Source organism: Stomoxys calcitrans, chromosome 3 (assembly GCF_963082655.1).
Source record: "Stomoxys calcitrans chromosome 3, idStoCalc2.1, whole genome shotgun sequence".
NCBI classification, from domain to species: domain Eukaryota; kingdom Metazoa; phylum Arthropoda; class Insecta; order Diptera; family Muscidae; genus Stomoxys; species Stomoxys calcitrans.
In genome coordinates, this window is record NC_081554.1 from 102,632,141 (window position 1) to 102,645,664 (window position 13,524).

General features: G+C 35.4%; 1 protein-coding gene across 1 annotated transcript in view; it reads right to left on the minus strand.

Annotated features, from left to right (window-relative positions):
* Positions 1 to 2,168: 2,168 nt before the first annotated feature.
* LOC106094078 (serine/threonine-protein phosphatase 2A activator) overlaps positions 2,169 to 13,524 on the minus strand; it is a 37,430-nt gene continuing 26,074 nt past the window's right edge. Inside the window, exon 6 of the mRNA XM_059365327.1 lies at positions 2,169 to 2,504. Coding sequence (XP_059221310.1) covers positions 2,256 to 2,504 — 249 coding nt within the window. The 3' untranslated portion in view covers positions 2,169 to 2,255. The remainder of the gene's footprint in view (positions 2,505 to 13,524) is intronic.

Consider the following 13,524-nt stretch of genomic DNA (forward strand, 5'->3'; position numbering starts at 1 on the left):
CTCAGTCGAGTGCCAATGGTAAACTCGGAAAAAGAGTTTATCTTAGGCACAAAAATGCTGGTATATCCAATGAAGAAAATCATTAAAGGTACAAAAGGAAATAATCCCAATCAGGCCCATGGGCTTGCAAATGATTGCAATCGTGTACTCGTCACTGGCATAGGCACATTCTCCCACACATCATTTTTCTGGTTTTGTTTTGACTGAGTAAAGAGCAGCCCCAGTATATTGAGTAGCTCAGACGAGTGCCAATGGTAAACTCGGAAAGAGAGTTTACTTTAGGCACAAAAATGCTGGTATATCCAATGAAGAAAATCATTAAAGCGAAACCAACAACTCCCATAAGCAGTTTTTTGTTTTACTTATAACATAACGAATACGGAAGATCATAATACAAAACCATAATGGAGTTCGGCATAAATGGAAGACTTTTAATATAATTGTGTATAATAATTTCGAAAAAAATCCAATTAAACTCTGAAACAGTTTGATTTACCAACTGCTTTTATTTGGTAAATATTTGAACTTGAATTATCTATTTTAAAATAAACAAGTAAAAGCGTGCTAAGTTCGGCCGGGCCGAATCTTATATACCCTCCACCATGGATCGCATTTGTCGAGTTCTTTTCCGGGCATCTCTTCTTTGGGAAAAAAGGATATAAGAAAAGATTTCCTCTGCTATTAGAGCGATATCAAGATATGGTCCGGTTTGGACCACAATTAAATTATATGTTGGTGGCCTGTGTAAAATGTCAGCCAATTCGAATAAGAATTGCGCCCTTTGGGGCTCAAGAAGTAAAATAGAGAGATCGATTTATATGGGAGCTGTATCGGGCTATAGACCAATTTAGACCATAATAAACACGTAAGTTGATGGTCATGAGAGAATCCGTCGCACAAAATTTCAGGCAAATCGGATAATAATTGCGACCTCTAGAGGCTCAAGAAATCAAGATCCCAGATCGGTTTATATGACAGCTATATCAGGTTATGAACCGATTTGAACCATACTTGGCACAAAACACGTCGTGCCAAAATTCATTCAAATCGTATAAGAATTGCGCCCTCTAGAGGCTCAAGAAGTTAAGACCCAAGATCGGTTTATATGACAGCTATATCAGGTTATAGACCGATTTGAACCATTCTTGGCATAGTTGTTGGTTATCAAGACAAAACACGTCGTGCGAAATTTCATTCCAATCGGATAAGAATTGCGCCCTCTAGAGGCTCTAGAAGTCAAGACCCAAGATCGGTTTATATGGCAGCTATATCAGGTTATGGACCGATTTAAACCATGCTTAGCACAGTTGTTGGATATTATAACAAAACACGTCGTGCAAAATTTCATTCCAATCGGACAAGAATTGCACACTCTAGAGGCTCAAGAAGTCAAGACCCAAGATCGGTTTATATGGCAGCTATATCAGGTTATGGACCGATTTGAACCATACTTGGCACAGTTGTTGGATATCATAACAAAACACGTAGTGCCAAAATTCATTCAAATCGGATAAGAATTGCGCCCTCTAGAGGCTCAAGAAGTCAAGACCCAAGATCGGTTTATATGACAGCTATATCAAAACATGGACCGATATGGCCCATTTACAATACCAACCGACCTACACTAATAAGAAAAAGTTCAAGCGGCTAGCTTTACTCCTTCGGATGTTAGCGTGCTTTCGACAGAGAGACGGACGTACGGACGGACAGACGGACGGACATGGCTAGATCGACATAAAATGTCACGACGATCAAGAATATATATACTTAATGGGGCCTCAGACGAATATTTCGAGTAGTTACAAACAGAATGACGAAATTAGTATACCCCCCATCTTATGGTGGAGGGTATAAAAATATATACATATTTTAATAAATTAATTAACAGTTTAATAAATTTAATTAAAAGTATGTTCTATATACCAAGAATGAAAGGTATTGTCAGGGTAAAAAAATATCTGCCACAAATATAGAATTTATCGCAAAAAAAATATTTATCGTTAACAAAGTCCAACATTTTTCGGAAAAGTTTACTTGGCAAAAATTTTATTTGTGTGAAACTATTTTTTTTGCGTGTAGATAAGATAGAATGTTTTTTATGTATGTCGAAAACTACACATCTATTAAAACTTACTCACTGCCCCAATCCCAAATACATAAAGTGAATGTTCTTGCATTATTCCAGTACATAATATGTATTTTTTCAAAAAACAAAAAAGAAATATTTTATAATTGAATTACATAACTTTACCATACTATTCTAGCTCTTTTGTAACTGCTGCATTATCCTCTGCGCTTAGAGATTTACGTCCTGTGACGGTAGTCGAATCCACCGAGCTTGTAGTAGGCTCTAAGGAATCACCTACATATGGCTTTTTAACGGGAGCAGACGGTTGAACGAAACCCAAACGAGCACTTGGTATCATTGTTCCAGATTTCATAACGTCAAATGACATCAAATTTCCAAACAAAACGTGTTGAATTATTGGAAATTTTGACAAAATCTGTAAATTATGAAAAGACATTTTGTTAAATTAATTGCAGTTGATTGTTGGAGATGCGTGTTCAAATTTGATTCGAAACAAAGATTTTATGATATGTACTTCAACTATGATTTGATGTTTTGGTGGAAAACTTATAAAGGGTGATTTTTTAGCTACCATCTTTTTGGCAACACTGGTTGAAACAGCTCACGCACGTTTCGTGTTTTGTTTCACTGTCCAGCATCTTCAGTTTGATCTATAATTTAACCATGAATCGTCTTACAAACGAACGACGCTTGCATATTATTAGCAAAATACCTGCTCCGTTAAGAAAGTTCATCGCGCGACTAAGTCCATCGTCGACGAAGATCATTTTTGGCTCAATAGGTACGTAAATGAGCATAATTGTCGATTTTGGAGTGAAGATCAGCTAGAAGCATTGCAAGAGCTACCAACGCATCCAGAAAAAGTCACAGTTTGGTGCGGTTTAAGGGCTGGTGGCATCATTGGACCGTACTCCTTCAAAGATTATGCGAATCATAACGTAACTGTGAATGGTGATCGCTACCGTGAGATGATATCCAACGTTTTTCTTGACCCAAAATGCAAGAGCTTGACTTGCACGACATGTAGTTTCAACAAGACGGTGCCATATGCCAAACAGCACGCGTAACAATGGACTTATTGAGAGGCGAGTTCGGTGGAAATTTTATTTCACGTTTGGGACTGGTCAATTGGCCGCCTTGATTGTGCAATTTAACGTCTTTAGACTATTTTTTGTGGGGCTATGTTAAAGCTAATGTCTATACAGACAAGCCCGTTTTAATTGACGAATTGGAAGACAACATTGAACCATTTATTCGTCAGATAGCAAAATGTCGGAAAGAGTATGCCAAAATTGGACTGAGCGGATGGAGCATTTGGGGCGCTGTAACGGTCAACATTAGCATGAAATAATCTTCAAACATTAAATTATTTGGACCATACTATCGATTCAAATAAAGATTTTATGAATTTTTCTGAATTTTATGTGAGAAAAAGAGACCCTAAAAAGAGACCCAACATCAGGAATTCAAATCAAAAACAACAAAATTGTGGACACCCAAAACATCATAAACACGACGATAAGAAACAGGTTATTGAGTAAAACTGCTAACGCTCCAAGGATAAATGGGATAAAATCCATAAAACAGGCACCCCACTTAGGCTGATATGTTCCTCCATAAACTCCCCTACATACGGATTATCCAAATACATCACAAAGATATTAAACAATGTTACGAAGGACTCAATATACAACATAAAGGACGGAATAGAATTTAAAACGACAATCAACGACCAAGAGATTAAAGACACGGAATTGCTAGTCTCGTTCGATGTTGTATTCTTGTTCCCCAGTGTTCCTGTCAATCTGGCGATATCGACAATTAAGGACAAATGGACAATTATTCAAGAATATACAAAAATTCCAATGGAAAACTTATGTACAAAGGATTCCAGATACTTTATGTATGACGACAGGTTTTATGAACAGAAAAAGGGCATGCCAATGGGGTGTCCATTATCGCCGATTGTAACAGACATAAATATGGAGGAACTACTAGACAATTGTATTGATAAACTGACGAGCAAACCGCGATTTTTGACCATATATGTAGGTGACATATTTTGCATAATCGACAAGAATGAAGTAGACAACACACTCCGAATATTGAATTCATTCAATAAACAGATCCAATTTACAATGTAATGCGAAACAAATGGCATGCTATCCTACCTTGACACAATAGTCCATAGGAAAGGCAACAGATTGAAGCTCGATTGGTATCAAAAATAAACAGCATCGCGAAGACTCATTAACTTCTATTCAAAGCCACTGCCACAAATTTCATCGATAGGGTTTTCAAAATAAGCGACAAATCCTTCCACAGCGAAAATGAGAAGAGAATTCGAAACATACTAGAGCAAAATAATTTCCCAAGAAAAACGATAACGGATCTAATAAAACACGTGAAGACAAGGATACGAAGGAACTTGCACAAAGAATTTTGAAAAGGACAACATATATTTCAGGCTTTTCGGAGAGATTTGGTAATTCCAACATTTACAACAAAGACTCATACCAACTGCCGCTAAAAAGCGGCAATACCGTCAACAACCTATTTAGCAAGACTAAAACCAGGATAAGGAAAGAGGAAAAATCGAACGTAGTATACAAGATAAGCTGCGATGGGGACAAGTCCAATATATGCCCAATGGCATATATTAGCACTACAAAAACAAAACTGAAAACAAGTGTTTCCGCTCATAAATCGGATCAAAGGATAAGTCTTTAGAACAGAAGACTGCACTCACAGCTCACTGTGCAACTCGAGGACATGTACCACATTTCAAGGACGTCAACCTAACTACAAAAGAAGATTCACATTAGAAATGCTGCACATAATTAACACCCCAACTGCCGAACGTATGAACTACAAAACGGATACAGACCACTGTGCACCAATATATAGAAACTTAATACAAAAATATAAGCAATAGACTAATAAAAGCAATAGACAATAAGCTTCATTCTTGTGTGGTGTAAGAAATAAGTTCACTTGTTTTAAAATATAATTTCTGTTTCAAAATTTTAATCAAATTCATATTTTGTTTCTGTGCTTTTGTTAAATTCTGTTTTATGGTACTATAATCTTGTTAGTCATCCATTCCCTGATGAAGATTACCGGCGGTAATCGAAATATTGGGAAATTTTTAAATAAAACAATTAATAAAAAAACACCGACATCTGTTTTTGATAATTGTACATGACTTCAAGCCGAACTATCCACGAAATTGTAATCAAAAAGGTCAACAATACACAATATAATTTAAAATTGTTGCTATAAAACCTACAACATCTATAAAAAATTATATTATCATTAAAAAAAAAATTTAATTCAAAATAGTTCCAATCGGTTATTTTGACCGGTTTGGTCTTTCTAGTGTTGAACAAGTAAAAGCGCATTAAGTTCGGCCGGACCGAAAATTATATGCCCTTCACTATGGTTCGCATTTGACAAGTTCTTTGAATGACTTTTTCAAATATTTTTCTACGCTCGTACATATCATGGCTATTAGAAGTCATAAAAAATTCCTCCTTCAAAATTTCCAGCAAATCGAGGAATACTTGCACTCTCCAGAGATTTAGGAAGTCAAATTGGAAGATCAGTTTATATGGCAGTTATATCAGGTGATGGACTGATTTATACCATGCTTGGCACAGTTGTTGGAAGTCATACCAAAACGACACATGCAAAATTTCAGCCAAATCGGATAAGAATTGCGCCTATTTATACGGTAGCTATATGAAAACATGGACGCATTTGACCCATTTACAATCGCAACCGACCTACACTAATAACAAGTAATTGCTACTTCGAAAGTTAGCACTCTTTGGAAAGATCATCATGACGATCAAGAATAATAATTTCATACTTGATGGCGTCTTAGACGAACATTTCTAAGTGATACAAAGGGACTGACGAAATTAGTGGATGGTATAGAACATAGATGGGCAGCATACACATCTCCACATTAATTCCTACGCCTGCAGGAAACATACAGAGGCACACGTACAATGTAGACAACTTCGTATTGCTTCGTTCGACTGACTCTATTTCAAAACTATTTCCTTTAATTGATGTTCGATGATATTTGTAAAAACCTGCACAAGACGACAATAGTGTGCAACAGAATCTCTTTTTTCCCGGCACGGGATAGCTGTGAGCACCACACAGGCTGGAACATTGAGGTCCGATCTATGTGCTCTTCATTGCTGTTACGATAAACTTAGCTGCGAGCTGCCGGGCGCGTCCACAGGTTGCGGATAGTGGAATGCTCTATACGGAAAAGCTGCAACGCGGACAATCAGGGGTTTCGAGCGGAGAGTCTCAGTGAGAGGCCGGGCGACACCGGCTCTTGCGCAAATACTGAGTACCTATGATGTGAGCGCAAAGAAAAAAGACGTGTGTGTGTGTGAGTTTGGTCTAACCAAATTGTTGACAAGGCAAGCAAGCAATTGTACGAGTTGAACTACACTACACATAGTACTTATGAATATACAATATACGGCTTTCGCGTCTAACAGATATCGGCACTTAGGTGGCGACACTATACCAGACATGAACCAAATTGGAGGAGTAGAATGGAAAAGAATTAAGGATTTTGTAAGTAACACAGAATTCCTAACTTTGATTTTCTATTTCAAGGTTACTTTTTTTTGTCTTAAGAGCGCACAAGAAGCCGATTACTGGCTCAGGTGTATGTCCATAGTGGCATGGGGCGGATTAATATCTGCATCCTCTTAACCTAACCTACCTAACCTTACCTATGACGAGTATAGTAAATGTTTTATACAAAATTGCATACCACTTTTTGAGGGCACAAAGGCTCATATCTCATCCAATTTTGATGAAACTTGAAAATGTTGGTTATTTAAACTCCGCGTACCCCGTTTAGGGCACATATGATTGTGATAAAAAAAAAACAATATTTTTTATTTTTCGTACGGATACAAAGTGATTATTGTTCTGGTTTTGACTAATCTTCATAAATAGCTCTCTTCTATATAAACACAGAAAAAAATAAGAACTAGGTTCAATTAAGAAATATGCATATTCAATCGAAAATTTGAAAATTTGAAATTTGTATTATTGATTAACAATTTTGCAATTTGTATTTATGATAAGCTCAAAAAGCCAATTAAAGTTGTTATTAACTACATAATCCAATTATATGAAAGTTGCCCTTTCTTTTAAACAACTTTTTTACTCTTTTAATAAAAATAAATAATTGATATTTTTCACACGAACGAATAACTTTTTATTTCATTGAATTAAATTGCGTATAAAACATGAAATAAAAATATAAAGAAAAGAGGAAAAATTGCCGTTTCCATTATGAACCTCTCTTCATTGTCGGGGACATGGACTATAGAGTATTATAAACAAATTAATTTATATACATATTTAAAATGAATCATAATAAATACCAATCATAGCATTTTGCGTACAGTACAACGCACAGTGGGCCAAATGGCAAAAAAATTGGAAATAAGTCTACAACTTTTTATCTGTTGATTTTAGCCATACAAAATGTTCTAGACATTTGTAGAGGAGGACATAGGCTTTCAGAAAAGTGCTGTTGTTGGTCCATATCTTTAATACAGGGTGAGCTACAGGGTGTGAAAGTTGACCACTTTTGACTTCTCCAAGCTTCTGGGGGCCATAACTTTTGATCTACTCAACCGATTTACATGATTTAGGACTCTAGAGAAAGAGCTTGACAAGATCTAAAAAACTTATGCATAAAGTACCATGCCATCGTGTACTGTTAAGGAGTTATGAATTGTTTAATTTTAAAATATGAAAATTTGGCCTTGGTTTTTTTCAGTGTTTTTTTAATAACTCCGTCAATTTTAAAGCTATAAACTTCATACTTCACACAAATTATGCCAGCATATGTGTGCATAAAATACAAAAGGAATCACGTGAATATCTTTGGCGGTTTAAAAATGGCATCGTTTTCAATATGAAAAATATTTTTTTTGTCAAAAAATTGCAAAATTTTTCAAAAAAGATACTCCCATTTCCTTTAAGTTTTCGCAAACTTTGGCCGTCAAAGCATTATCATTTCTTTCCATTTTCACAAAGTCGAGGTATTAAGAAAAGTTTTAAGTGCTAATTTGGCTAATTTCGATATCAAACAACACCGTTATCTTAAGACCAAAATGGCCAATTTTTTTACTAAACTTCAAAAGTTTCTCACTGGAAAAAAAGTTCCACGGGGATTTTTTCGCTTTTTTTGAACTTAAATGAAAGCTTAAAATGTTCCCAACATTTTAAGGTATGTCTCGCCATATCCTAGCCATAAATGAGATCGTAGCGATCAAAATACTGAAAAAAGTCAATTTTCAAGTAGTGCTATATTCATTGCTAAAAAACAAGTATTACGTCACATTTTATTGCAAAGATGTTAAATAAACTTTTATTTGGTAACACTTCTTCTACAAAACACAAAAAGAATCATGGAAATATCTCTATTCTATTCCATTTTATGGAACCGGCAATAAAAAAGTCAATTTTTCAAAAAAGTCGAATTTCCCAAATTTTGTTTTTGTTGTCCTAATTGCACATGACACACTATAGCCATATTTACGCAACATACCTTATCGTAAAGGAAATTTTCATACCTTTCCAACGATGTATAAAACATTTCTCAACTCGGATTCTATCTACTCTAAAATTCATTTACACTTCATTAAACTCTATATAAAAATGTCTATTTGTGAAATGGAACCTTATATGGGGCCTACACTAAAACATTGATAGATTTGCCCAGGGTTTACAATACAAATGTGTTAGAATAAAAAAAGGTCTCCTGCCAAAGTTTAAAAAAATTTGAATAAAAATATGTGTTTTAGAGCGAAAACACTTCGCATCGGCGTGCGTTTATATGTATATTAGCTACTCCCAAAATAAAAAAGCATTTTAGTTTTGTATTATTTGATTTTATTCTCTACCAAATAATCTAAGGTATCAAAATTTAAAAGCTCTTTAATTTGAATGGCATCGGGATCGTCCTTATCTATATCGTCACATATTTTTGGTAGCCATTTAGTTCTGATGCTGTATAGTACCGGATCAGACGATAACAATAAATATTGAAGTAAATCATAATTTTGGTTAAATTTGGTGCTCTTTCGGGTATTGAAAAGCCGGAACTGTTTAACATCTCTATTACGGGATTCCTGAGCTTCTTCTGTAAGTTCTCCTAACGGAAGTATGTTGTATTCCACAATTTCCTTGCCATGATGTAAGACTTTATGTACTGTCGGTGTTAAAGCTTTCCACGAATATAAATCAGATAAAATGTTTTTTGTGTCATTACTATAAGCTTCAAATTTGGTTGAATTTATCATCTTTTTGCTATTGATTACAGCCAAAATCACTTTGAATCGTCTTAGCAAGTGTTCATCAAGACCGGTTATTTTAGATGTCGATACGGGGTCCTCAAAAAACCGCCTTGCCGAGTTGCCATCATTTGTGCTTCCGTATCCGTAAAGAGGTTTATCTATTATAAGTCCCTTTTGTTTAAACTCCAACTGGATTCGATTCTTCTCTTCCTGCCTCATTTTGTGAAGATCTTGGTTGTTTCTAGCAGAGACATCGCGGTTTCCAGGGCTAGTCCGATATTTAAGGTCATACGATAAATGCAAACAATACTCCATGAATCGAATTCTACAGTGCAGGGGCGAAATACCGAAATTGAGCGCATTTTCGTTTACTAAATTTTCATCAGACTTGTCCTCGAATTGCCCATTCTTCTTGCCACAAATATTGCATCTCCAATTGGACATAACGCCAGTTAATGCGTTTGCCACCTTTCCATCGATCATAGTGAGTTGTAGTTGAAACGAAACTTTTATATTTCTTCCCAATTGGTTTATAACAATCATGGGTAATGCAGCAATTTCTTCCTTTATTTCGTTCACCAAAGATCGTGTTGTGTTCCGGTCTTCCTTTGTATACTCAAACCGAATTGGGCGACATAAATATTTTGACCCAGGTGTTCTATTTATCCATATATCTTGAAATGCATTTTCTTTCGATGATGAAGATTGGTCCTTGTACAATCTCATTCTCAATGGTACTAATGATGCCATGAAAATTGATGCGAAGTTGGTATCTATTTCTGTTTGTTGCTTATATTCGGAAAATCCAGATGATCCATCACAACCCCATTTGCTGATCAAAACCACTTCGGAATTATTACATGTGTTCAACTGTTCTTCAGTAAAATTAGAAATAATTCTAACAGCTGTATTTTCAACAAGATCAGCAAGTTTCACTCTTGCTTTTAATTCGTCCACGTATATATTTGATGGCACCATTTTCGTCCTGGTGTTGTACAATTTATGTTTTGAGGGTAAACAACCCCATCCTTTTTCACGAAGAGCCTTCCTCATTGTTGAGTATTTGTTTCTTGAGAGGCCTAGGTTCAAAATCAGGGCCAGTGCATCTTCCTCCGTGAATTCTGTAGTCGATTTTGGAGTTGGAATACTTTCTACCATTCTCTTTACCCTTTTCGGAGATGCTAATGGTAAAACATCGACAATTCGTCCAACATTTTTTGGTTGTGTTTTTAACAATGCTGTTTTGAACGTATCTTTTATTAAATTTGGCGGATGTGCCGCCAATAGTTCCTCTTGTTTTTTCTTTTTGGTTTTCTCCGTAACTTCGTCGTATGCTTTGCTAGGCCGGCCGGGAATCAGCGGTTTAATTTCAATAAGTAGATCCGATTTCAGCCACTTCTCATACATTTTGAAAAACTTGATTTTTGCGAATGAACATTCTGGCAACCTTCTCTCAAATGATTTGTAGAATTTTTCAAGTTTGTCTAAAGCGTCTTTATTTAGCCTTATTCCATATATGTGGTCCAAAGTGTAAACAAGTTCCTTAAATGACTCCGTGTATGATTTGGAATCATTTTTGATGTCCCATACAATTTTCGAAAGAGTGGAATACTTCAGTATGACTTCCATAACTTATAAATGTCCTTTACGCCTCTACAAAATATAATGAAGAAAATTTGGATTTTGTTCAAATATTTATGCAATATATTCACAATTAATGACCCATTTCAGGTATCAGACGCAATCGTAAAAAGGGGTCCAAAGTGCCTCTTTTTACTTACTCTTCTATAATTATTTACCTGGACTCGAATTTGGTTAAAAAAAATGACAATGAATTTTTTATGGGTAGGTTTTTTCACATTCATTGATACGGTGGATTTCCTGGGAATTCGACATAGCGAAACAGGTAACATTTGTCTGCATCAAATCTTAACACAAATATATATATATATGCAGGTATATTTCTAGGTTACTTTTTATTCAAAAATCATCAGCTTACATTAAAAATAGATGTAGGTACTATACAAACGCACGCCGATGCGAAGTGTTTTCGCTCTAAAACACATATTTTTATTCAAATTTTTTTAAACTTTGGCAGGAGACCTTTTTTTATTCTAACACATTTGTATTGTAAACCCTGGGCAAATCTATCAATGTTTTAGTGTAGGCCCCATATAAGGTTCCATTTCACAAATAGACATTTTTATATAGAGTTTAATGAAGTGTAAATGAATTTTAGAGTAGATAGAATCCGAGTTGAGAAATGTTTTATACATCGTTGGAAAGGTATGAAAATTTCCTTTACGATAAGGTATGTTGCGTAAATATGGCTATAGTGTGTCATGTGCAATTAGGACAACAAAAACAAAATTTGGGAAATTCGACTTTTTTGAAAAATTGACTTTTTTATTGCCGGTTCCATAAAATGGAATAGAATAGAGATATTTCCATGATTCTTTTTGTGTTTTGTAGAAGAAGTGTTACCAAATAAAAGTTTATTTAACATCTTTGCAATAAAATGTGACGTAATACTTGTTTTTTAGCAATGAATATAGCACTACTTGAAAATTGACTTTTTTCAGTATTTTGATCGCTACGATCTCATTTATGGCTAGGATATGGCGAGACATACCTTAAAATGTTGGGAACATTTTAAGCTTTCATTTAAGTTCAAAAAAAGCGAAAAAATCCCCGTGGAACTTTTTTTCCAGTGAGAAACTTTTGAAGTTTAGTAAAAAAATTGGCCATTTTGGTCTTAAGATAACGGTGTTGTTTGATATCGAAATTAGCCAAATTAGCACTTAAAACTTTTCTTAATACCTCGACTTTGTGAAAATGGAAAGAAATGATAATGCTTTGACGGCCAAAGTTTGCGAAAACTTAAAGGAAATGGGAGTATCTTTTTTGAAAAATTTTGCAATTTTTTGACAAAAAAAATATTTTTCATATTGAAAACGATGCCATTTTTAAACCGCCAAAGATATTCACGTGATTCCTTTTGTATTTTATGCACACATATGCTGGCATAATTTGTGTGAAGTATGAAGTTTATAGCTTTAAAATTGACGGAGTTATTAAAAAAACACTGAAAAAAACCAAGGCCAAATTTTCATATTTTAAAATTAAACAATTCATAACTCCTTAACAGTACACGATGGCATGGTACTTTATGCATAAGTTTTTTAGATCTTGTCAAGCTCTTTCTCTAGAGTCCTAAATCATGTAAATCGGTTGAGTAGATCAAAAGTTATGGCCCCCAGAAGCTTGGAGAAGTCAAAAGTGGTCAACTTTCACACCCTGTAGCTCACCCTGTATTAAAGATATGGACCAACAACAGCACTTTTCTGAAAGCCTATGTCCTCCTCTACAAATGTCTAGAACATTTTGTATGGCTAAAATCAACAGATAAAAAGTTGTAGACTTATTTCCAATTTTTTTGCCATTTGGCCCACTGTGCAACGTTAGGTACTCCTTTACCCTAATTTTCAAAAACACAAGATCTCGCAGATTTGTTAGTACACTTACAGTAACCTAAACACAAAAATGTGGTATCAAAGTGTCAGGTGTGGTACCTGGTGGGCCGCCCCACCCCAAAAATCCACCAAATATATATATATGAACCAATCACGACATCAAGGAACTCTAACGAAAGTTATCAAAGAGTAGAAAACGGGGGACCACCCCAGCCCCTAAAACACCCCTAAATCGGACATATTTGGCATTTGAGAGAAGAATGCGAATCTGATACCAAAATGTGGGAACAAGTGTTTCGGAGGCCGCCGCTCCACCAAAACACCACCCAAAGAGGACAAATTTACCGACCATAGCAATATGGGGCTCAAATGAAAGGTCCTTGGGAGCAGAGCACGAATCTAATATCAACATTCGGAAAAAAGTGTCTAAGGGGTCACCCCCCACCCATAACATCGCCCAATAGGACGTATTTGCTGACGGTTGCAATATGGGGCTTAAATAAAAGATATTGTAGAGTGGAACACGAATCTAATATACAAGGGTTGCCTTTTATATTTCGGGGTTTCAAAATATTCCCCATTAAGATCTATGCATTTTTGCATGCGTTTGAAC